At 36.9% G+C, this 22,669-nt stretch overlaps 2 protein-coding genes across 2 annotated transcripts; both read left to right on the top strand.

Moving 5' to 3' along the window:
• The first annotated feature begins 7,737 nt into the window (after window positions 1–7,737).
• Window positions 7,738–15,257, top strand: LOC109438530 (olfactory receptor 11H6). Its single transcript, XM_019718456.2, has 2 exons — window positions 7,738–7,764; window positions 14,301–15,257. The coding sequence occupies exons 1-2, from the start codon at window positions 7,738–7,740 to the stop codon at window positions 15,255–15,257; spliced, it is 984 nt and encodes a 327-aa protein (XP_019574015.2).
• A 5,443-nt stretch (window positions 15,258–20,700) lies between these two features.
• LOC109438531 (olfactory receptor 11H7) lies at window positions 20,701–21,648 on the top strand. The gene has a single exon (XM_019718457.2). It carries the CDS (start codon window positions 20,704–20,706, stop codon window positions 21,646–21,648), a length of 945 nt encoding a protein of 314 aa, XP_019574016.2. The 5' UTR covers window positions 20,701–20,703.
• The last annotated feature ends 1,021 nt before the right edge of the window (window positions 21,649–22,669 follow it).

The following is a 22,669-nucleotide window of genomic DNA, read 5'->3' on the forward strand; positions in this document are numbered from 1 at the left end:
CTGCCAGTGTGTTTCTTATTTTGTGAGGTTTTTCCTATGACAATATTATGATGAGAAGGTAACATGTGTGAAATAATATCACTTGAAATTTAAAACTCTAAAATGCATTTCCTAATTTTATTATTGAAAGATTATATTTAAACTTTGAAGATTGTTTTTAATAATCATTTCTTACATACCTTAATTCTTCTAAGGCTGCATAATTGTTTAACCCATAAAACTTCAATAAACTACTTCACTAATGAATCCAGACTTGTAAGGCCTATTTTCTCTTTCCTGTTTTAAAATTTCTTGGATATATATGTGTCTTCTATATCTGTCGGCGGAGGCGCACAGAAGTTGGAAGTTCTTCTGTTCTCTGTTAAATGAACAGCATTAATTCTAAGGTCTGCTTGGTGTTAGAGAATGCCAAAACTATAAATAATGCACTTTCAATTTACTCCTCATGAAAATACTTTGGAGAAAAAAACCTTGAACTAGACTTTTTTGAATGTTCCTATTCTTTAAAACAGCCTTTGGAGTAAATATATAAACAGGTTCCAGCTAAAGAAACATATCATGAAAGAAGGCATGAAAGGAATTGTCCGATTTCAGGAAAGGCCGTTACTCAAGTACTTTTGCTTTGCACAAGTGATTTATTGGTGAATAGAGTTTTATAAACTGTAGTTCAGTTGGAGAGTTTAAATACATATGGTGCGGATTTATTTGATAAAGCAAAGAATCTTGGTGATATTGATCAGTGCTCTATAATGCATATATGTTTGTGTCTATGTTCATACATGTTGATTTTCCTTAAAATTACATGCAACTTTAAATAGAGGCAACATAGCAAGGTCAATGATTATGATCTTGGACTCTAAAGCCAGACAACCTGTGTCACTTGGACAAGTTACTTATCTTTTCTGGAGAGTACATGGGAATTCTTTTACTGTGTTTTAAATTACTTTCTAAGTTGGAATTGTTTCAAAATTAAAAAGAGAAATAGCAATAAAATAAGAGCTGACTCTAAAAGTGATCTTGAGGCACTGAAAATGAAAGTTCTTCATCTCTTAATAAGTGTTAGTAATCTGACTGTTTTTCATGTGAAATAGGCTTTTATACGAGAGTAAAGTGACAAACTCAATATGCTAAAGTAGTTTTCTAAGTCAAATCACTCCTTAACTAAATAAGGAGTGATTTGACTTTGTTGTTTTATTTTCCTTATAAAAATAAGTCAACGAAATTTTTGTTTACTTATTTTTATAAGGAAAATAAAACAAATTATTTTCAGGTGTTACCCAGAGCTTATTGATAAACACTAACCTAAGTGGCTATGCTAGTTTAGTTTCATAATTAGCAATAAGGAAAAAAAGAAAACTTGCCCACGATCCAATCTTTTCCAGCTATTATCATCTATGAAAAGTAGACATCAGAAATGGTAGAGCAAAAGTGTTCTGTATTTTCTCCTACAAGTGGTGGGGTGGAAAATGTGGAGAATATGTATAGATGAGATATTTATAGACATTTTTAAGAGTGAAATTGTTGTTGATGTTTTTGTTTCACAAACTTTTACAATTCACCATTCCAAACAAAATGGAATTAATATCTCCATACTTTGGCTCTGCTTATAATCCCTCCATCCTTCGGCAAACACAAAAATCGTCACCCTATATCTACTCCTTCATTCCTTTACGGTTACTGTAGCACCCATCTGACAAAATCAATATTTAAATTATTCAGAAGTTTAATTGGAAAAAAAAAAAAGTTCAACTGGTTCTTTGAAACTTGAAACAAATCTGTTCATCTAAAGTATTACAAATGGTAGTTAGGCTATAATGTACCTGTCCTGGTGTCTTTGTTGGTTTCCCCTGAAGTAAATCATGAGACTAGTACCAGTTGTTTATTTGCGTCATGGAGGGAACATTGATAGAGAAAAATGAAATGAGGAAGGGAAGTCTTCCAACAAAGGGTGCATTGTCAAGCCAGCTACTACTGTGGGTAACTGGAACTAATCCCTCTAGAGAACCCCAGGGTAGTCAAGTAGACATCTCAAGGTTATCCTGCTATAAGGGCAAGGGAGTTGAAATATTAATATCCCAATTCCCATCTGTCCATGTTGACAGCTTCTGGGGGTTGAGGTGGTCATTAACTTCCCAGCACTTCTGGCCTGGAGGAAAAAAGACCAGGCAAGCAAAGCAGGTTTCCAAGTCAGAGGAAAAGAAAAAAAAACTTAGGTGAACAGACAAGTAAAGAGTTAACTCTTACAGGAGCGAGCCTGTAAGCTGGCAGGAGGGAGCTTAAACATTAACCGCTTGGCTCTGACCTCCCTGGCCAGCACTGCACTCTTTGGTTCTTATAGTTAGTCAAATAATTAAAATGACATAAGGCAGGGCAACAGGAGAAAATCAGGTTTTAATACTAACACATGGGGAATTCACATAAGCATGAAAATTCCAGAGACAGTAGGCAAAATTAGGTCTATAAGTCATTCTGGACTGAAACTGAGGAGGTAGGAGTCTGGGACTTCAAAGGGAAATAAGGCAATTCATAAGAAGTTGAAAAGAGTTACTATTTAATAAAAAAATATTTGCTGGGCCACCTAGAAATAATGGGTTACAGAGAAGACTTTGATCCAAGGGGGCCTGCTACCGTGTTTCCCCGAAAATAAGACCTGGCCAGACAATCAGTCCCAATGCATCTTTTGGAGCAAAAATTAATATAAGACCAAGTTTTATTTTAGTATAAGACCGGCTCTTTAATATAAGATAAAATAATATAATTAATATAATATAATACAATACAATACAATATAATATAATACAATACAATATAACATAACATAAGTCCTAAGCAGGGGACAGGCTGTGGCTCAACTTGGCTTAGGGTGGGGCCCCTCCCAGGAGGGCCTGGAGCTGGCACACCCACTGGCCAGCTTTGGACCAAGCCAGAGCATCCCCAAACCACTTCCAAAGATGACACACCTGAAGGGCAGACTGGGAAGGCACCAGAGCCCTGTTAAAGCAAATCCTGCTCTGCATGTTCAGCTACTGCACAACAGCTCCTCCACTTTAGTCTCAGCCAGTTCTCACAACAAATAAGCCTGAGGGTCATCCCTCCCATTAACATGCAAAGAAAACCAAGGCTCAACTATAACAGGAGGACAAGCACAACCTACACAAAAGACACACCTGGAGGTCAGGTAACCAGAAAGACTATGCCTCCGAGCCCCAAAGCACACCTACCACACAAGAATGGTCTACTAAGACTAGGAGACATAACAGCCTTACCCAGTACATAGAAACAAACACAGGAAGGCAGCCAAAATGGGGAGACAAAGAAACATATCCCAAATAAAAGAATAGCACAATGCTCCAGAAAAAGAACAAAACAAAATGGAGACAAGCTATCTACCAGATGCACAGTTCAAAATACTGGTTATAAGGATGCTCAGGGGTATCAGTGAGAACTTCAACAAAGAGATAGAAAACACAAAACAAAATTAATCAGAAATAAAGAATCTAATAACTGAAATAAAGAATACGTTAGAGGGAATCAACAGTTCATTAGATGAAGCACAGGATCAAATCAGCACCACAGAAGACAAGGAAGCTGGAAACACCAACCAGAACAACAAAAAAAAGAAAAGAATCCAAAACAATGAGGAGAGTTTAAGGGGCCTCTGAGACAACATCAAGGTACCAACATTTGCATCATAGGGGTACCAGAAGAAAAAAAGAGAGAGCAAGAAATTGAAAACCTAACTGAGGAAATACTGATGAAAAACTTCCCTAACCTGGCAAAAAAAATAGACATATAAGTCCAGGAAGCACAGAATCTGAAACAAGATGAACCCAAAGATGCCCACACCAAGACACATCATAATTAAAATGACAAATGTTAAAGACAAAGAGAATCTTAAAAGCAGCAAGAGAAAAGCAGTTAATTATCTTTTAGGGAGCTCCCATAAGACTGTCAGCTGATTTCTCAGCAGAAACGTTTCAGGCCAGAGGGTTTGGCATGAAATACTCAAAGTGATGTAAAGCAAGGACCTACAACCAAGATTACTCTACCCAGCAAAGCTATCATTTAGAATTGAAGGACAGATAAAGAGCCTCCCAGAAAAGATAGGGCTAAAGGAGTCCATCACCACCAAACCAGTACCATAAGAAATGCTAAAGGGATTGATAGAAGAAGGAAAAGGAGGAGGAGCAGGAAGAGCAGAGGAGATTAAAAAATATGAATAATAAAATGGCAATAACTACATATCTATCAACAATTACTTTAAATGTAAATGAAATAAATGTTCCAATCAAAAGACAGCGTGGCTGAATGGCTTAAAAGAAATAAGATCTGTACATACGCTGCCTACAAGAGACTCACTTCAGATCGAAAGACGCACATAGACTGAAAGTAAAGGGATGGAAAAAGATATGTAATGAGAATGGAAATGAAAAAAAAGCTGGGTTAGCCATATTTATACCAGACAAAATAGACTTTTAAACAAAAACTATAACAAGAGACAAAAGACCCAGTAATCCCACTTCTGGGTGTTAATCCGAACAAACCCAAAACACTACTTCAAAAGGACATGTGCATCCATATGTTCATTGCCACATTAATTACAATAGTCAAGATAGGGAGGCAACCTGGATGTCTATCAATGGATCAATGGATAAAGAAGAGGTGGTACATATGAGTATATACAATAGAATGTTACTCATCCATAAAAAAGAATGAAATCTTGCCATTTGCAACAACATGAATGGACCTAGAGGATATTGCGATGAATGGAGCAAGTCAGATAGAGAAAGACAAATGCCATATGATTTCACTTCTATGTGGAATTTAAAGAACAAAATAAACAAACAAGACAGAAAAAAACTGATAGATATGAAGAACATTTTAATGGTTGTAAGACAGGAGGAAGGTTGGGGGGGTGAAAAAGGGAAAGGGACTAAGAAGTACAAATTGACAGAAAATATTCATGGGAGTATAAATTATAGCATAAGGAATACGGTCAATAATTTTGAAATAACTGTGTATTGTTTCAGATGGGTACTAGATTTATTGGGGTGATCACTTTGTAAGTTATATAAATGTCTAATCAAGATGTTGTACACTTGAAATTAATCTAATATTTTATGTCAGCTGTAATTGAAAAATAAAAATTTATTAAAAAAGCAATCCAAATATTCAAAAAATAATAAAATTAATAAAATAGATAATAGAAAATCAACAAATAAATAAAATAAATCAAAATAAATTAAAAATAAACAAAACCAAGTGTTGGATTTTTTAAAAGGTCAACAAAAGTGACAAACCTTTAGTCAGATTGACTAAGAAAAAAAGAGAGCGGACTCAAATAAAATCAGAAAGTAGGGACTTCACAGCTGATTTTTTTTAGAAATAAAAATAATTGCAAGAAAGTACAATGCACAATTGTCCATTTTTAAAAATGGTGAACGTAGATAAAATGGACAAATTCCTGGAAATACACAACCTACTAAGATGAATTATGAAGAAATAGAAAACTTGAATAGACATAAACCAGTAAGGAGATTAAATCAATAATCAAAAATCTCCTAACAAAAAGAAACCCAGGTCCAGACGGTTTCACTGGTGAATTCTAGCAAACACTTTTTTTTATGGTGGTTGCCAGGAGCTGGTAGGAGGGGGCAAATTAGGAGATGTTTAATGGGTAGCGCTTCCATTTTGCAAGATAAATAAATTCTGGCAACTGGTTGTAGAACGATGAATATACTTAATACTTTAACAATACTGAACTGTGTAGTTAAAAATGGTTAGGATGGTAAATTTTGTTATGTGTATTTTAATCACAATTAAAGAATTTTTCTAAAGATTTGAGAACAGCAGTTTAAGTGTTGTGTTTTTTCCTACTTATTTTTCAGAACTCCAAATTTTTTAGAGGTATATTATTTAGTCTATATGAAAGTATGGAACATGCTGGCAGTGTGAAAAGACTGATTCTTAAAATAATAGTGTTTTAAAATGTAGAATTCAATATTTTATACTTCCTTTAATAAAATCAAAAATATTTAAACTTGACTTGAAAATATTTTTCATGGTTATTAAGGAATGTAGCAAACTTTTTTCACTTTTTACTGTCTTTCTATTTTAGAAAAATAAAAGTAAATTTTGTCTCCTGTACTGTTGCTACAAGGCTAGTGGGAACTGGGTCAGCAACTATGAAAAACGTATGGACAGTCCCCAAAAAATTAAGAACAGAATTACCATACAACCCAGCAATCCCTCTTCTGGGTATTGACCAAAAAAATCTAACAACATTTATCCATAAAGATATATGTATCCCTATGCTCATTGCAGCGTTATTCACAGTGGCCAAGACATGGAAACAACCAAAGTGTCCTTCAATAGATGACTGGATAAAGAAGGTGTGGTACATATATACAATGGAATACTACTTGGCTTAAGAAAAAATGAAATATTGCCATTTGCAACATGGATGGATCTTGAGATTATCAGGCTAAGTGAAATAAGTGAGACAGAAAAAAATCAAGAACCGTCTGACTTCACTCATATCTGAGATATAAAAATCTAGAAAAGATGATATAGAAACATTTGTGACAACATGGATGGATCTTGAGAGTGTAATGCTGAGCGAAATAAGTCAGACAGAAAAAGCAGAGAACCATGTGATTTCACTGATATATGGTATATAAGCCAAAAATAACAAAAGAACAAGACAAACAAATGAGAAACAGAAACTCATAGACACAGACAATATTTAGTGATTACCAGAGGGTAAGGGGGGTGGGGGGTGGGAGATGAGGGTAAGGGGGATCAAATATATGGTGATGGAAGGAGAACTGACTCTGGGTGGTGAACACACAATGGGATTTATAGATGATGTAATACAGAATTGTACACCCTAAATCGATGTAATTTTACTAACAATTGTCACCCCAATAAATTTAAAAAATAAATTTTAAAAAATCTACCAAATATTTAAAGAAAAATTAACAATAATCCTCAATCAGTGTAATATATCACATTGACAGAATGAAAGAAAAATAATGTAATTGTCTCAATTGATGCATAAAAGACATTTGACAAAATTCAACACACTTTCATGATAGACACATTCAACAAACAAGGAATAGAAGGAAAAAACTTTAACATAATAAAGGTCACATAGGAAAAAACCACAGTGAACATCATATTCGATGATTTAAAAGGGCAAACAAAAAACTGAAAGCTTTTCTTGAGATCAGGAACAAGACAAAGATGCTCAGTTTCACCACTTCTATTCAACACAGCATTGAAGTCCTAGGAAGAACAATTAGGCAAGAAAAAGGAATAAAAGGTATCCAAATTGGAAAGGAAGATGTAAATGTATCTCTGTTCACAGAAGATGTGATCCTATATATAAAAAAACACACATACAAAAAGAAAAGTGTTAGGACTTGTAAACAAATTCATCAAAGTTACAGGATACAAAATCAACAAACAAAGATTAGTTGCGTTTTATACACTAAAAGTGAACAACTTGAAAAGGAAATTAAGAAAACAATTTGATCTATAATAGCCGCAAAAAGAATAAAATACTTAGGAATGAACTTAACCAAGGAGGCAAAAGACATTTACACTGAAAACACCAAAATATTGCTGAAAAAATTAAAGATGACACAAATAAACGGAAAGACATCCCGTGTTCATGGACTGCAGGACTTACTATTGTTAAGATGTCAATACTACCCAATGTGACTTACAGAGTCAATGCAATCTTTATCAAATCCCAATGAAGTTCTTTTGTAGGAATAGAAAAATCTATCCTAAAATTCATGTGCAATCTCAAGGGGCCCCATAAAAACAAAACAATTTTGAAAAAGAAAAGCAAAGTTAGAGGCCTCACACTTTCTGATTTCAAAACTTACTACAAAGGCACAATAATCAAAACAATGTGGTACTGGCATAAACACAGACATCTTGACCAGTGGAATAGAATAGAGCTCCCAAAATAAACCCTCACACATACGGTCAAATGATTTTCCACAAGGGTGCCAACACCCTTCGATGGGGAAAGGACAGTCTTTTTTGCAGATGGTGCTAGGAAAACTGGATGTCCACATGCAAAATAATGAAATTGGATCTTCATCTTATACCATATTCAAAAGTTAATTCAAAATGAATAAAAGACCTAAACAAAGGACCTAAAGGTATAAAGCTCTTAAGAAACATAGGGGAAAAGCTTCGTGACATTGGATTTGGCAATGATTTTTTGGATATGACCCAAAAAGCACAGGCAACAAAGCAAAAACTAGATAAATTGGACTACATCAGAATTTAAAACTTTTGTACATAAAGAGATTATCATGGAATTGGAGAAAATATTTGCAAATCATATTCTGAAATGAGATTAATATCCAGAATATATATAGAACTCTTATAACTCAACAACAAAAAATTTTAAATGAGCAAAGGACTTGAATAAGGCAAAGGACTTCTTTTCCAAAGATCTACAAATTGCCTGTTAGCACAAGATAAGATACTCAATATCACTAATCATTAGGAAAACACAAATCATAACTACAAGGAGATACCATTCCACACCCATTAGAATGCTATTATTAAAAATAAAAGGAAAAAGAAGGTAAGAAGTGGAGAGCGTGTGGAAAAATAGGAGCACTGTGCATTGCTGGTGGGAATGTTAAATGGTACAGGCGCTGTAAAAAATGGTATGGCAGTTCCTCAAAAAAAATTAAACATGGAATTGTCATATGATCCAGCAATTTCACTTCTAGGTGTAGTCACACAACAGCCTAGCCAACTGTCCCCCGGTGTCTTTCCTTAAGGAAACAAGAGTCTGTGAGACTGTGCCTTTCTGGGTCTTTGTTCCATCCTTATGTTTACACGTTATGTCTCTCTGTCTGGTCCCCAAAAGATGGTTTGCAGCCAAAGACGAGTAAGATATCTCACGGGAGATACAACCTAAGCCAGGCGGAACCGAGTGGGGACCCCAACGAGCTGCCTTAGAAAAATATGGAAAGGGGCCTTGCCTCCCTTTCCCCCTGCCTGGGAAAAGCTGTTGCCGGCTCTGCCTTTTCCCTGGCACCTGTTTGTGACAGAAGTTACAAAAACAATAAAGATCAGTTCTCTCCACTTAGCTCAACGGAACTTACAAAATAAGAGACTTGACCCTTCTGACCCTGACAAGGTACATACCTTAATTAGGACATTGTGGGACCTTGTGCTTCAGTTGTTGACTGACAAAGGGTGATCGAGATAAATATTTTTGTTATGATGTGTGAGTTTCAGAGACCGTGTACGAAACAATGTTGCTTTCTCTTGTTTTTGCATACCTATTCAATAAAAACCCCCAGTCGGCCATATTCTGGGCTCCAGTCCTCTGTACTGAGAGACCCCTGGCCTTCGGAGAGATTTAACTGCATTAAGCCTCTGTTTGTTTCTTTCTTTAAAACTTAACCCAAACTGCCCCTTCTTGCACCCTCACTGCCCGTGTTGCGCTGGACGCGACATCTAGGTATATACCCAAAAGAACTGCAGAGAATCAAATATATATTTGTACATAGCAGTGTTACACACAATAGCCAAAAGGTGGAAAAAACCCAAGTGACCTTCAACAGATGAATAGATAAACAAAATGCAATAAATATATACAATGGAATATTACTCAGCCTTTAAAAGGAAGGAAATTCTGACACATACTACAACATGGATGAACCTTGGTTAAAATAAGCCCATCACAAAAGGACAAATTTTGTGTGATTCTACATATATGAGGTACCTAGGGTAATAAATTTACAGAGACGGAATGTAGCATGGTGGTTGCCAGGGGCTAGGGGAGAGTGGAATGGAAAGTTATTGTTTAATGGGTAAAGTGTTTCAGTTTGGAATGATGAAAAACTTCTGGAGGTGAATGGTGGTAATGGTTGCACAACCATGTAAATGTATTTACTGCAACAGAACTGTACACTTAAAAATGGTTAAAATGATCATTTTTATGTTTATATATATACATATATACATCCATCAAAAAGGGTAATATAGGGAGACTAAATAATAAAAGTACTTGAATAATAGAGAAGAAAATAAATAAAAAGAAATAAGGAAACAAAAAACAGAACAAGTAAAATACAAATAGTCTACCTATCAGTAGCTAAGGACTGGAAGCAAAAATTAACAGATGGCAAGTGTGAGAAGAAAATACACTCCTAGAGAGCATAAACAATATACATTGTAAATTTTCTCTATATTTCACAGTGAAAAAGACTTTTCATGAAAACAGAAATTCTCTGAAAATCCACACAGACATCTCACCGTTGCCTTTAAGACACTATTCCTGCCATTGCTCTGGGAGCCAATCTAACCTATACTATATGAAAACTATGGGTAAGGAAAGGATGTTACACCAAGGAGTCTTGAGGGAGACATAAACCAGCCCAAGGGGAGACTGAAGACTTCACAATAATCTCTAAGATGAAACTTTAATTGCACCCTTGAGAGTCTCAACAATACATCCCTCCCCTTCGTTCACCTGCACCCCCTTTTGTGAAATCTCCTCATAAAATTCATACCCCCATTTCTTTCAGCTGCTCTATAGGAAAAGTAACCAATATATAAAACTCACCTGTTGAATTTTCTCTACTGGGTGAGATAAGTGAATTATCTGGGTGCCTGGGGGGTGATTGAGGTCTCTTATATAGCCCTTGATGAAAATATCACTATGTCAAATGAGCTCATGCCTCAAGGACTCGTTACAGGGCTGTGCTGCTTTTCACTGCTTATCATATTGCCCAGCAGATGTACCCTGTGCTGTAACGGTTTCTTTTGAGCACTTGAGGAGGGGAGGAAAGAGAGTTTCAGCAGTTTAACTTTGTGTGTCATAGGTGTCTCAGGGTCAGGCCCCTGGGAAGTGATTCCATATAAAGAAAAGAGAACCATCAATGAGAAGATACAGACTCAGTGTTTATTCCCAGCTTTGTACACACTCAGCCCTACTATGAAAGGTAAGTAACTTGTCTCCCTGTCTAGGCATCACTGCAGTTTTTCTATGACATCTACAAACGGATGCTAGCTCCGGTGGAATATCATTTTAATAATAATATATTTTTGCAAACTTTTGTGGGTTTTATGTTTCTGAATATTTGGTTGCACCCAGTGTCTCCAGTAATATAACAATAAGTTATGTTATATGAACTGTTGACTCCAGTGCCCCACTACTCAGATCTCCCTCAGCTTAATAATTCCTGAAACTGTCTTGCCTACTGATTCACACAGGAATGCTTCATTATGCATACATTTGATAAATTATATAACTTGGTATTAGAAAACTATTTACTGTTGTGCTCAGTAGCTCATTTTCTACAATGCCTCCAATTAAATAGAACTTATTCCCACTTATCACATAAGTAATACAATGCTTTTTCTTTAATAATTTACTTTCTATATCTTGAGTTGTTAACACTGCTATGTTTTAGTGTCTTCTTCCTTTCCATCAGACCAAGCTGTATGTTCTTAAGTGCCAGAATGTAAGCGGAGGTCAGTAAGATAAATCTAAGCAACCAACGAGAGCTGCTCATAGCTTTACTACGTGATACATTAGAACGGAGTGACTTTTTAACCTAGTGTTTTAGGTTCACTTAAATTTGTTTTTCATTTAAGTTTTTAAATTATTATGCTACAAAATTTTTATCCTTGTTACTTTGTAATCATATTTGTTGGCAGTATTATTATTAACAACAACAGCTATGAATTTTTCCAGGTCCTAGTATATTCCAGGAACTGTACTAGGTATATGTATTCAACAGTGTTTTCACAAGAGCCCTGAAAAGTATGTGTTAACTTACCCAAAAGCACACAGTACTTGAACCCAAATCACTGTGACATTAACATTTATTTTCCTTTAAGTACAGTGCTATAACAGGACTACTCAGTTAAATATTACTGATTGAGTCAATCAGTTGTGAACCTGATCCAACTGTGATATGCCAGATTGCCAAACCAAACAGATTGCCTGAGTGGATGTTCTCTTCTGTCCTCACCAATCCATGTGCTTTTCCCCTAAAATACGTTCTCAGTCCTTCCTAAAAAGGCCCATTTTTCTTTCTAGGTTATATGTGTAGCTGCTTCACTCCACTACTGGACCATGCAAACAAAGAATTTACATTAATCTTCTGTGTGCAGGACAGATATGACAAACGTTTGGGAGGGAAAGTCAGAAAGATTTGTGATTGATTGCATATGCGAGGTGATAGAATTAGAAACTGCCTTGAATGACTCTCAAATTTCTGGCAATGACTTTAGCAAATGCTAAACAGGTTGTTGAATTCACCAAGAAACAAATACAAAAGGGAGAGGGAGCTCTTATGAAGGGAAAGATAGAATAAGAAGTACTGAGCAGAATGGTGATTAAATGTAAAGGAAGGTAAATGTCTAGGGAGGCTTATGTTTAGAATGGACACTCAAACGTGACAGGGATATGAGGCAAGGTGGGATTAGTGTGCCACGGGTTGAAATGTGGCCTCGCTACAAGTTTGGTCAGTACACTGATAACAATCTAAATCTATACTAGGGAGTTGATTAAATCTATAGAAAACAACGCAGCCATTGAATTGATGAGGTAGAGCTAAATTTTTGACAAAAATATATTAAGTTAAAAAAAAGGTTATAAAACTGCATATTTTGAAAATCCCATTTTAATTTTTAAGAAGATATGCAATTAATTCCCCAAAGAGTTCAAACTTATTTGCTCTGGGAAGTGGAATTATTTTTTTATGTTCTAAATTTTCCATGTTTTAATTATTTTTTAAAGTATTTTTACTTTGGAAATAAATTTCATTTTGTAAATTTTGAACATTATAGCATTAATAAACAGCTCAGAGTGCACAATGGACATTCACAGCTCTAGAGTATCTGAGAAGTCAAGTACTTTAAAATACTTTCCACTTGGGGAGAGATGTAAAAAATAGTTATTCCACTGCTAATTCTTGGTTAAAAAAAATTAATTCAGACTAAAAGCTGTTCTATCAGAAATAACTATGAGTGGGAAAAAGAAATACAAACTGATAACCACTTTGCTGGTTAAAATGTAGTGCTTCTGAATTTCCAAAATTTCAAAAGGAAGAGAGGATTTTTTGAACCTAACCCATTGATAAGGAATATCCAAATATCCAAAGATACTACTATATTTAAAATATTGATGGTAGCCCACCCTGTCAAATATCTTGAACTTTAAACAAAAAAATTTTAGGACATAAGGAAACTTTAGAAATAAACCTGGACCATATATTTTAGAAAAGTTTATATAGTCTTGTCTCAACTCCTAATTCAGCCAATATGAGAAAGATCTTTCTGGTCTTGGCATATACTAAGGTAACGCTTCTATCCGTTATTTACTTTAGGTAAAAGCAAGATAATGAACTGACAAGTTATGGTGTTTAGGCTTCATTCCCAGCCTAAAATGAAGGCACGTGTTTTTATATACTCGTATGTGGTGATGGGAGAAGAACTGACTCTGGGTGGTGAACACACAATGTAATATATAAATGATGTATTATAGAAATGTACACTTGAAATCTATATAATTTTACTAACAAATGACATCCCAATAAATTTAATAAAAAGGATTTTTATTAAAATATAGCTAACACAAAATACTATATTACAAATATTTGATCCCCTTTTCCCTCTTCTACGATTCCCCTCCGCCCTTACCCTATGGTAACCACTAAACTGTTATCTGTCTGTGAGTTCTGCAGCATCTCCCTAAGAGCAGCAAAAGCTCGGAGCCTCAAGAATCCCTCCCACAGTTCCTTTCTTACCTACTTTTTATTAGACTTCTACGTATGAAATTCTGACCAGGGAGGCAATTTAATAGCTATTTTTGCTTTAGATTTATACTCAATTTTATTTCAAAGTAAAAGGATGTATCCAAAGTTTATACTTATATGTAGGCTATCCAAGGGGTAACATGAAAAACAAAACAGCACTGAGACTCCGGGTTATGGGAATATTTGAGATGAAATGAACTTTGTTCCAAACCAATCTCCAAATGGACCAGTGTGTATCTAGTAGTTACTGGCTTTGCACATTTAAGTAAACTCTTTAAATCTCCCTGAACTTCAGCTGCATTTGTCATTAAAAGAGAAGATAAAGTACACCTCCCTACTGCTCAAAGGGACGTTAGGAAGACAAAAGGAGATGATTTTTATAAAAATACTTTGTACAAGTTTCAAGCAGTTTGTAAGTAAAACCTACAAGTGTTCATTAGTATTCACTTCTTGATTGCTTGTGTTTCTCTAACAGCTTTGGGATCCCAGAATACAACAATGCATTTTGTGACTGAGTTTGTCCTCCTAGGGTTCCCTGGTCCAAGGGAGATGCAGAACTTCTTCTTCTCATTACTCCTGGTGGTCTATCTCCTGACCCTGCTTGGGAATGGGGCTATTGTCTGCGCAGTGAAATGGGACAGGCAGCTTCACACACCCATGTACATCTTCTTGGGAAACTTTGCCTTCCTAGAGATTTGGTACGTTTCCTCCACTATTCCAAACATGCTGCTCAACATCCTCTCTGAAACCAAGACCATCTCCTTCACTGGCTGCTTCCTCCAATTCTATTTCTTCTTTTCACTGGGCACAACGGAGTGTTTCTTCCTATCAGTTATGGCTTATGATAGGTTCCTGGCCATCTGTCGCCCACTACATTACCCCTCCATAATGACTAGGAAGTTCTGTGTGATCCTGGTCAGTGTTTGCTGGGTGAGTGGATTTCTCTGCTATCCAGTCCCCATTGTTCTTATCTCCCAACTTCCCTTCTGTGGACCCAACATCATTGACCACTTCGTGTGTGACCCAGGCCCACTGTTCGCACTGGCCTGCATCCCTGCTCCTTCCACTGAGCTTATCTGCTACACCTTCAACTCATTGATCATCTTTGGGCCCTTCCTTTCCATCCTGGGATCCTACACTCTGGTACTCAGAGCTGTGCTTCGTATTCCCTCTGGTGCTGGTCGAACTAAAGCTTTCTCCACGTGTGGGTCTCACCTAATGGTGGTGTCCCTATTCTATGGAACACTTATGGTGATGTATGTGAGCCCAACATCAGGGAATCCAGCAGGAATGCAGAAGGTCATCACTTTGGTATACTCAGCTGTGACTCCGCTCTTAAATCCCCTTATCTATAGTCTCCGAAACAAAGACATGAAAGATGCCCTAAAGAAAGTCCTGGGATTAAGAATTAACTCTAGGGACCGGTCCAGTGGCTCAGGCAGTTAGAGCTCCATGCTCCTAACTCCGAAGGCTGCGGGTTCAATTCCCACATGGGCCAGTGGGCTCTCAACCACAAGGTTGCCAGTTCAACTCCTCGAGTCCCGCAAGGGATGGTGGGCTCTGCCCCCTGCAACTAAGGTTGAACACAGCACCTTGAGCTGAGCTGCCTCCCGGATGGCTCAGTTGGTTGATCGTGGGCTCTCAACCACAAGGTTGCCAGTTCAATTCCTCAACTCCAGCAAGGGATGGTGGGCAGCGCCCCCTGCAACTAGCAACGGCAACTGGACCTAGAGCTGAGCTGTGCCCTCCACAACTAAGACTGAAAGGACAACAACTTGATTTGGAAAAAAGGCCTGGAAGTACACACTGTTCCCCAATAAAGTCCTGTTCCCTTTCCCCAATAAAATCTTAAAAAGAAAATAAAAGAATTAACTCTAACTGAGACATCTTTGAAAGAGATGGAGAATTTGCCACTTCTGACCTTAGTTTTTTATACCAACAATAGAGAATGGTTTCAATAAATCATGTTCTGGCTCACACTTAAGTAGAGGGAGAGAGTTACTTTTTCACAGTTCTTCAGCAGTTCAAGTTCAGCTCATTGATAATAACTGCTCAGTAAAACTTTTTAAACATACATGACCTCACTGAGTAATTATATGGTGATGTCTCTTTCCTGGTTTGATGCTAGCTGATGGAAGAAACAAAATGCATGTGTACCTGGAGACTTTCAAGAGAGGGTACAATCTTCTAAATTCAGAAAATACTCTTAAAGACAATGGTTCAAGGGGCCACCAAAAAAAAAAAACACACACACACACACCCAGTAATGGATATTTTCCATTGTTTGAGATTTTCCCACCAAAAACAGAGTATGTTTCATACCTTTATCATGTAGAGATAAAGTACAAACTCTTCTTCCGACCACTGAAAGCCTTCACTCAATAGACTGCTCCATGCAGTCTTCTGTCCTACTGATCCACTAAGCTCTGCACTTGACAATGATGAATCTTGTTATTTTACCTTAAATGCATTTTCTCCCAATTAGGCATCTTTACTCATAGTGCTTCCTTCCCAAATCAATTGTGACAACCCCAATACTACTTGTAAAATGGAATGACAATAGTTATTAGTCAAGGACTATGAGATACCTCTGGCATCGTTCCTTTTTGTCAGGATTGCTTTGGCTATTTAGGGTCTTTTGTGATTCCATGCACATCTGATGATTTCTTTGTTCTATTTCTTTAAAAAATGTCCCTAGGATTTTGATGGGGATTGCATTAAATGTGTATATTGTTTTGGGTAGTATGGCCATTTTAATTATGGTCATAAACATATTTTAAATGTGGCCCTAAACATACTTTATGTCTCTCAGAAAGCTGCAGGGTAAAGTCTCAGTCAGAAAAGCATTCAGAGAAAATTATACCAAGAACAAATTCCATTTTTGTGCCCAAACCCCATGCTGAAACAGGAAAGCCATCAGCTGAAGGCCAATCTACTGAAAAATGCCCGTATACCCTTTTAGTTATGGACATAATGAGAATGAAAATAGGTGTGGCAGGAAGATAGGCCTGGTGGTACCCGGTCATGAAATACTCCAGTACTGTATTTCGCAAACATTTCTACCACCAAAGTATGTTTGGCAGAAATGGTCAGAAAACACTGAGGCATTTGGGGACAATAGTTCTTTCAAATTCAGTTTTATGTTAAACATTACCACAAACTATACTTTCTGCTCCATAGTACATACATTTTTGGTGTAATACAAAATTATCTTCGCTGAGTAAAATCATCCTTAAAGAAAGCACTTAATTTGGGGCTTTTGTATATCACAAAATCACATAACCCTGTTTGAGCAACACAAGCTCAAGGAGACCAAGGGGTCCCCCTGGAGTCAATGTAGCACATTATTTTTAATAATCCCATGGGCCAGCTTATCAAAAATATTAATGAAACCACCAAGCAAAAAGTAAGAAGGTCCCTTGGGAAAGCATGCAAAGTTATAGGATCACATGAAGAGCCACCTGAGAAGTCTTCACAGTGGCTAAAATGACACATAAATTAAGACTAGCACATAGTTTCATCACACCCTACAGCAAATAGGCCACCAGAATCTTACGGTGTAAGGGAAGTAACATAAGCCATGCATGAAGCTTTCACACAGCTCTTCCACATTAAAGCCAGTAAAAGAATCTTCGTGACCTCCCTGTAAAACTTAATGGTCCATTGGAGAGATCTTTGATGAGCACTGCTGTTATTATACACCACAGGTGAGCCTATTCCCCCATACCTTTGTTCATTCCATATGCTCAAGTGATTGAGTATCAAAAATATTGGTTTTTCTTTCAGCTCAAGAACCAAAAAAAATTCTCTCAGAGTATTTAGATCACCATGGAACTCACGCTCTCCAAAATAAGTGGTACCAAAGTCATCCACAAGCTCCCCTTCTCAGAAAGTGGTTGAGGCAACCAGGAATAGTATGACTTTTATAGATATTTTGAATAAAACAGTATGGACCTAGCTTTATCCACTGGGACTGAAACCAGAGAAAATAAGGGTTTGGGTCAAGGGGCTCCTCTTTCAGCTGTACCCTCTTTGTCCTTTCCATTACTTATCTGCACCTTCAGGAGAGGTGACATTAAAAGGGGGGGGGGGCAGTATATTTCTTGGTTCTCAACTCTATTCCACTGGTCTGTGTGTCTGTTTTTCTGCCAAAACCATGCTATTTTGATTATTGTCACTTTGTAGTATAAATTGAAATGAAGGGGTATAATACCTCTCAGGCCTTGTTCTTTTTTCTCAGGATTCTTTTGTGATTCCATACAAATATGACGATTTTTTGCTCTATTTCTTTAAAAAACGGCATTGGAAATTTGATGTGGATTGCATCAAACCTGTATATTGCTTTGGGTGACACGACCATTTTAACTATGGTGCTGGGAAAATTGAAAAACCACATGCAAAAGAATGAAACTAGACTGCTATTTCTCACCATGTACCAAAATTAACTCAAAAATCTAAATATAAGACCTGAAACAATAAATTGCGTGGAAGAAAGTATAGGTAAAATAATAATAATAATAATAATAATAATAATAATGGTAAAATCAAATCAGTGTGTATGGGGACAAAGATTCACATAGGGTTTAATGGTGAATATATTAGGTGATGAGACAAGTAGACTTAACAGGAACAGGCTTATGAGCTGTCAGGGTGTGCAGGCAAAGAGCTAACAGGAGTGAACTTGTGGGCTAACAGGACGAGCTTAAACATTAACCACTTGGCTCTAACTCCCCTGGTTAGCACTGCACCTGCAAGCTGACAAGCACCTTACATCCATCATAGGTGAGAACAGAATGGTTCCCAATCGCAACAGCAACACCCTTGCAAGCTGACATCCATCACATATGGGAACAGGACAGTTTCCAGGAGAAGACAATTGTAACGGCATCCCCCCTGTGAACTGACATCCTACATCCTGCATGGAAAATATAAAACTCCAGCACTCTTTCTCAATGGGGCAGCTGACCCTATCAGGTTCTGCACGGGCAAAACTTCCCTTTGCCTGAACTGTGTTTTTCTTTGACTTTCAATAAATCTTTGCTTACTCTTGTAGAGTCTCAGAAATCCTTTTACATTTTGCAAAAGACCAGGGGTTAATTCTATGCCGAGACATTAGGAAATGCATCATATAATTATTTTGGAAATTATCTGTGAAATTCGTTTACCATGCTTTCCCTACAGTTGACTAAGTTTTTCTGTGAGGATTTTTCGTTTGTTTGTTACTGTCAAATAGAGTAGTGTACAGTTCAAATATGTGGACCTCGGTCTTGTGCATTTTGATTTTGAGTCAACGACTGTGAATGTGAGTTCAAGTCATTGTTGCTGGTGTTCCAGAGGTAAGTGGCTGCTCTCTGCATCACTGCTTTCTTGTCTTGTTGAGGAGAGGTCTCTCGTTTGGCAAGCAGAGTTCCCACAGCAGGGAATCATTTTTCATAATGTCTTGCCAAAATGATCAATGCAAGTTAGTTTAGCTATTCATGATCATCCTAGTTTAAAAAATTTAAAAAACTTCTCATCTTTCAGTTTCCTTCTCTTCTTCATTTCCTTTCCACAAAACTACAAGCTGCTTTGACATAAACAACTCAATAGAAAGGTTATGTTTGCTTCTAGATGAGTAGATTTATAGTTCACTTTATGCATTACTAATTTTGTGAGCCCACAACAGCTGCATCATTATAAATACATTTACCTTGTTTAATATAACCTCACTGAATAGAAGGGGTTTTTCTTTTCTATTTGATTATGTTCAGTATGTATTATAAATATTCTATTTACACCACTTTTATCAAAATTATTTTTAAGGAAAATTCTCTTATGAGTCAAAAAATTAAAAGTATTTTGTTAAAATTTTTCTGGAGAGTCCAGTGTGAAAACTATCATCATGTTCTGAGTTGTATTTGATTCTTTAAAAAAGACATCTTCCTTAGTGACTGTGTTCTAAAGGGAATAAGGGCAAATTTTGGAATATGGTGAATAATTATTTTTGAAACATCTTTGGTTCCCTGTTTTCTGGGGGCTATTTTTTAAACATTAAAGTTAAATCTTCCAAATAGCAAATTTTAAGGGAAATTTGAGGCACCAGTAAAGAGACCTTTAGAAGAGAAGCTCTTGGTGATTTTAATTTTCTTCTCCAATACATCGCATATGTTATATTCATCTTTAATGACATATGTCTTAAATGTATATGAAGCATGACAAATCACCATGCAAAACTAAACATTATGAAGTGACTAATAATGACTTTCATTGCTAAAAACAAAGGATTAAATACCAAATTATAAATGAGCTGTAGTGCAATATAAATGTCTTTAGATGGGAAGTAGAAAGATATCTAAAGAATTTACTGTCTTAATATCCTTGTTGATTTTCTTCTGGTATCATGGGAAAAAATGATAGAAATTAAATTCTCCTAATGAAAATAGCTTAAGGGGGGATGCAATCTGAAACAGTGTCAAAGTTCATACCATGTAAATCTGTAAAAGTGTCAGATTCAAATCTGTTTTCAAGTGATAGATATTCGTATGTATCCCCACATTTTGAATTGAATAGCGCCAATTGTTATTTTTGAACAGATTTCACTGAAAAAAAATAGATATAAGACAAACCATTTTTGCCTCCATTTCAAGATTTCTTTACATCAAAAGAAGATGAAATTTAACTGAGCTTTGTCCACTGACAGAAAAGTTCAAGAGCCTGGAACTGTCCATTTACAAAGAATCAGGACCAAAGGCCTCATTCAGATTAGGGCAGGATTTATTCAAAGATTGTTTTAGAATATTCAGTACATTTGCCTGCATGAATCAAATTTGCAGTCCTTAGAAAAGTTTCAAATGCCTCAGCAGCAAAGTGACTTGTCATTATCTATCTGTATTCTCTCCACAGTCTGGGAACAATGAATAAGTCAGGGATGTCTACTGTAACACAGTTTGTCTTGTTGGACTTTCCTGGTCCCTGGGAAATGCAAATCACCCTTTTTTCAATGATTTTGTTGATCTACATCTTGACTCTGACTGGGAATATGGCCATCATTTGTGCGGTGAGGTGGGACAACCGACTCCATACCCCCATGTACATGCTCCTAGCCAACTTCTCCTTCCTAGAAATCTGGTATGTGACCTGCACAGTCCCCAACATGCTGGTCAATTTTCTTTCCAAAACCAAGACCATATCCTTCTCTGGTTGTTTCACTCAATTCTACTTCTTCATTTCCCTGGGCACAACTGAATGCTTCTTCCTCTGTGTCATGGCTTATGATCGGTACCTGGCCATCTGCCGCCCATTGCACTATCCCTCCATCATGACTGGACAGCTCTGTGCCATCCTGGTGTCTCTTTGTTGGATGATTGGTTTCTTTTCACATTCAATTCCTATTTTCTTCATTTCTCAACTACCCTTTTGTGGTCCCAATATCATTGATCACTTTCTGTGTGATATGGACCCACTGATGGCATTGTCCTGTGCCCCTACACCCATCATGGAGCATGTATTCCATTCTGTGAGCTGTCTTATCATCATTCTCACCATTTTGTACATCCTAGGGTCCTATTTCCTGGTACTCAGAGCTGTGCTACAGATTCCTTCTTCAGCTGGGCGGCAAAAAGCCTTCTCCACCTGTGGATCCCACTTAGTTGTGGTGTCTCTGTTCTATGGAACCATAATGGTGATGTACGTAAGTCCGACATCTGAAAGCTCAGTTGCTATGCATAAGATCATCACACTGATATACTCTGTAGTGACACCAGTCTTAAACCCCTTCATCTACAGCCTACGCAACAGGGACATGAAATTCGCCCTCCATCATTTCCTTTGTGTAATGAGAATTATCCAAACCTCATGAATAGGTTTTGTGAAACCCAATGAATGACTCTCTTTCTGCAAATGTCAGAATAATCCTCTTCTTCTACCCCAACTGACTTGGCATTATTCATAACTGTCAAGGTCGTTTTGTGCAAAGCAAAATTCATCATGTATTTGATCATTTTTTGATAGGCTTTTACTTTCATAAGTGTATTTCCATGGGAAGAGATTGCCACCAGACACATGGTAAAAATAATTCTTAAAAATCTTAATATTTACTCCCAGGAATGTTTTGATTTTTCCAATGTGTAATCTCTGCCCGCTCAAATTTGTTAAGAGATATCAATCAAATTGGTTATTTGCTTAGATTACAGTGTAACACTTCATTAAAAAGACACATAACAGATAAAAATACCTGTTGTCCTGAATTTTTGGCAGAAACTCCACACATCAATGTTGGATACACTAACAGACTATAAAGCCAGTTTCACAATCCATAGCTCATTATCCTCATCAACAGTATACGAGGGGAAGCTCAAAGTTTGACTGAAGCTATGAGTAATAATATCTTTAGTGAGTTGTTAGTATGTAATCCCCATAAGGAAAATGAGGATTACATCAAGAGAACGACTCAGAGGGATTGAACTTGTCCCCTGGAGTTTGGAGGACACCTGCATTTTCCCTGATTCATACCTGGGGAAAAAATGTAAACACTGCAGAAGAGTTGGCTCTGAAAGCAGAGCAGAAAGCAATGGCAAACTGAATTCCTATTAATAATAGAGCAAATACAGAATACCCACATTTGGCCTAGAGTTCATGGAAGGTAACCAATGTGGTCCATCTTGAAAGGGATTCCACCCAAAAGTAATACTTGGTGAAGAAAGGCAACACCAAAAGTGAGTCTATATCGAGTGAGTCACCAGAATCCAGGAATGAAAAAAGTCACAAGTAGCCCAGCCAATGAGGCATTGACCACATCAAGGAACTGCAGTTTAGGGAGCTTCCATTCCCCCTGCCGAACCCCCCACAAATAAATGCAGGGGAGAGGTGCAAAACCAGCA

Source organism: Rhinolophus sinicus, linkage group LG03, assembly GCF_036562045.2.
Source record: "Rhinolophus sinicus isolate RSC01 linkage group LG03, ASM3656204v1, whole genome shotgun sequence".
In the NCBI taxonomy this organism is placed as follows: Eukaryota; Metazoa; Chordata; class Mammalia; order Chiroptera; family Rhinolophidae; genus Rhinolophus; species Rhinolophus sinicus.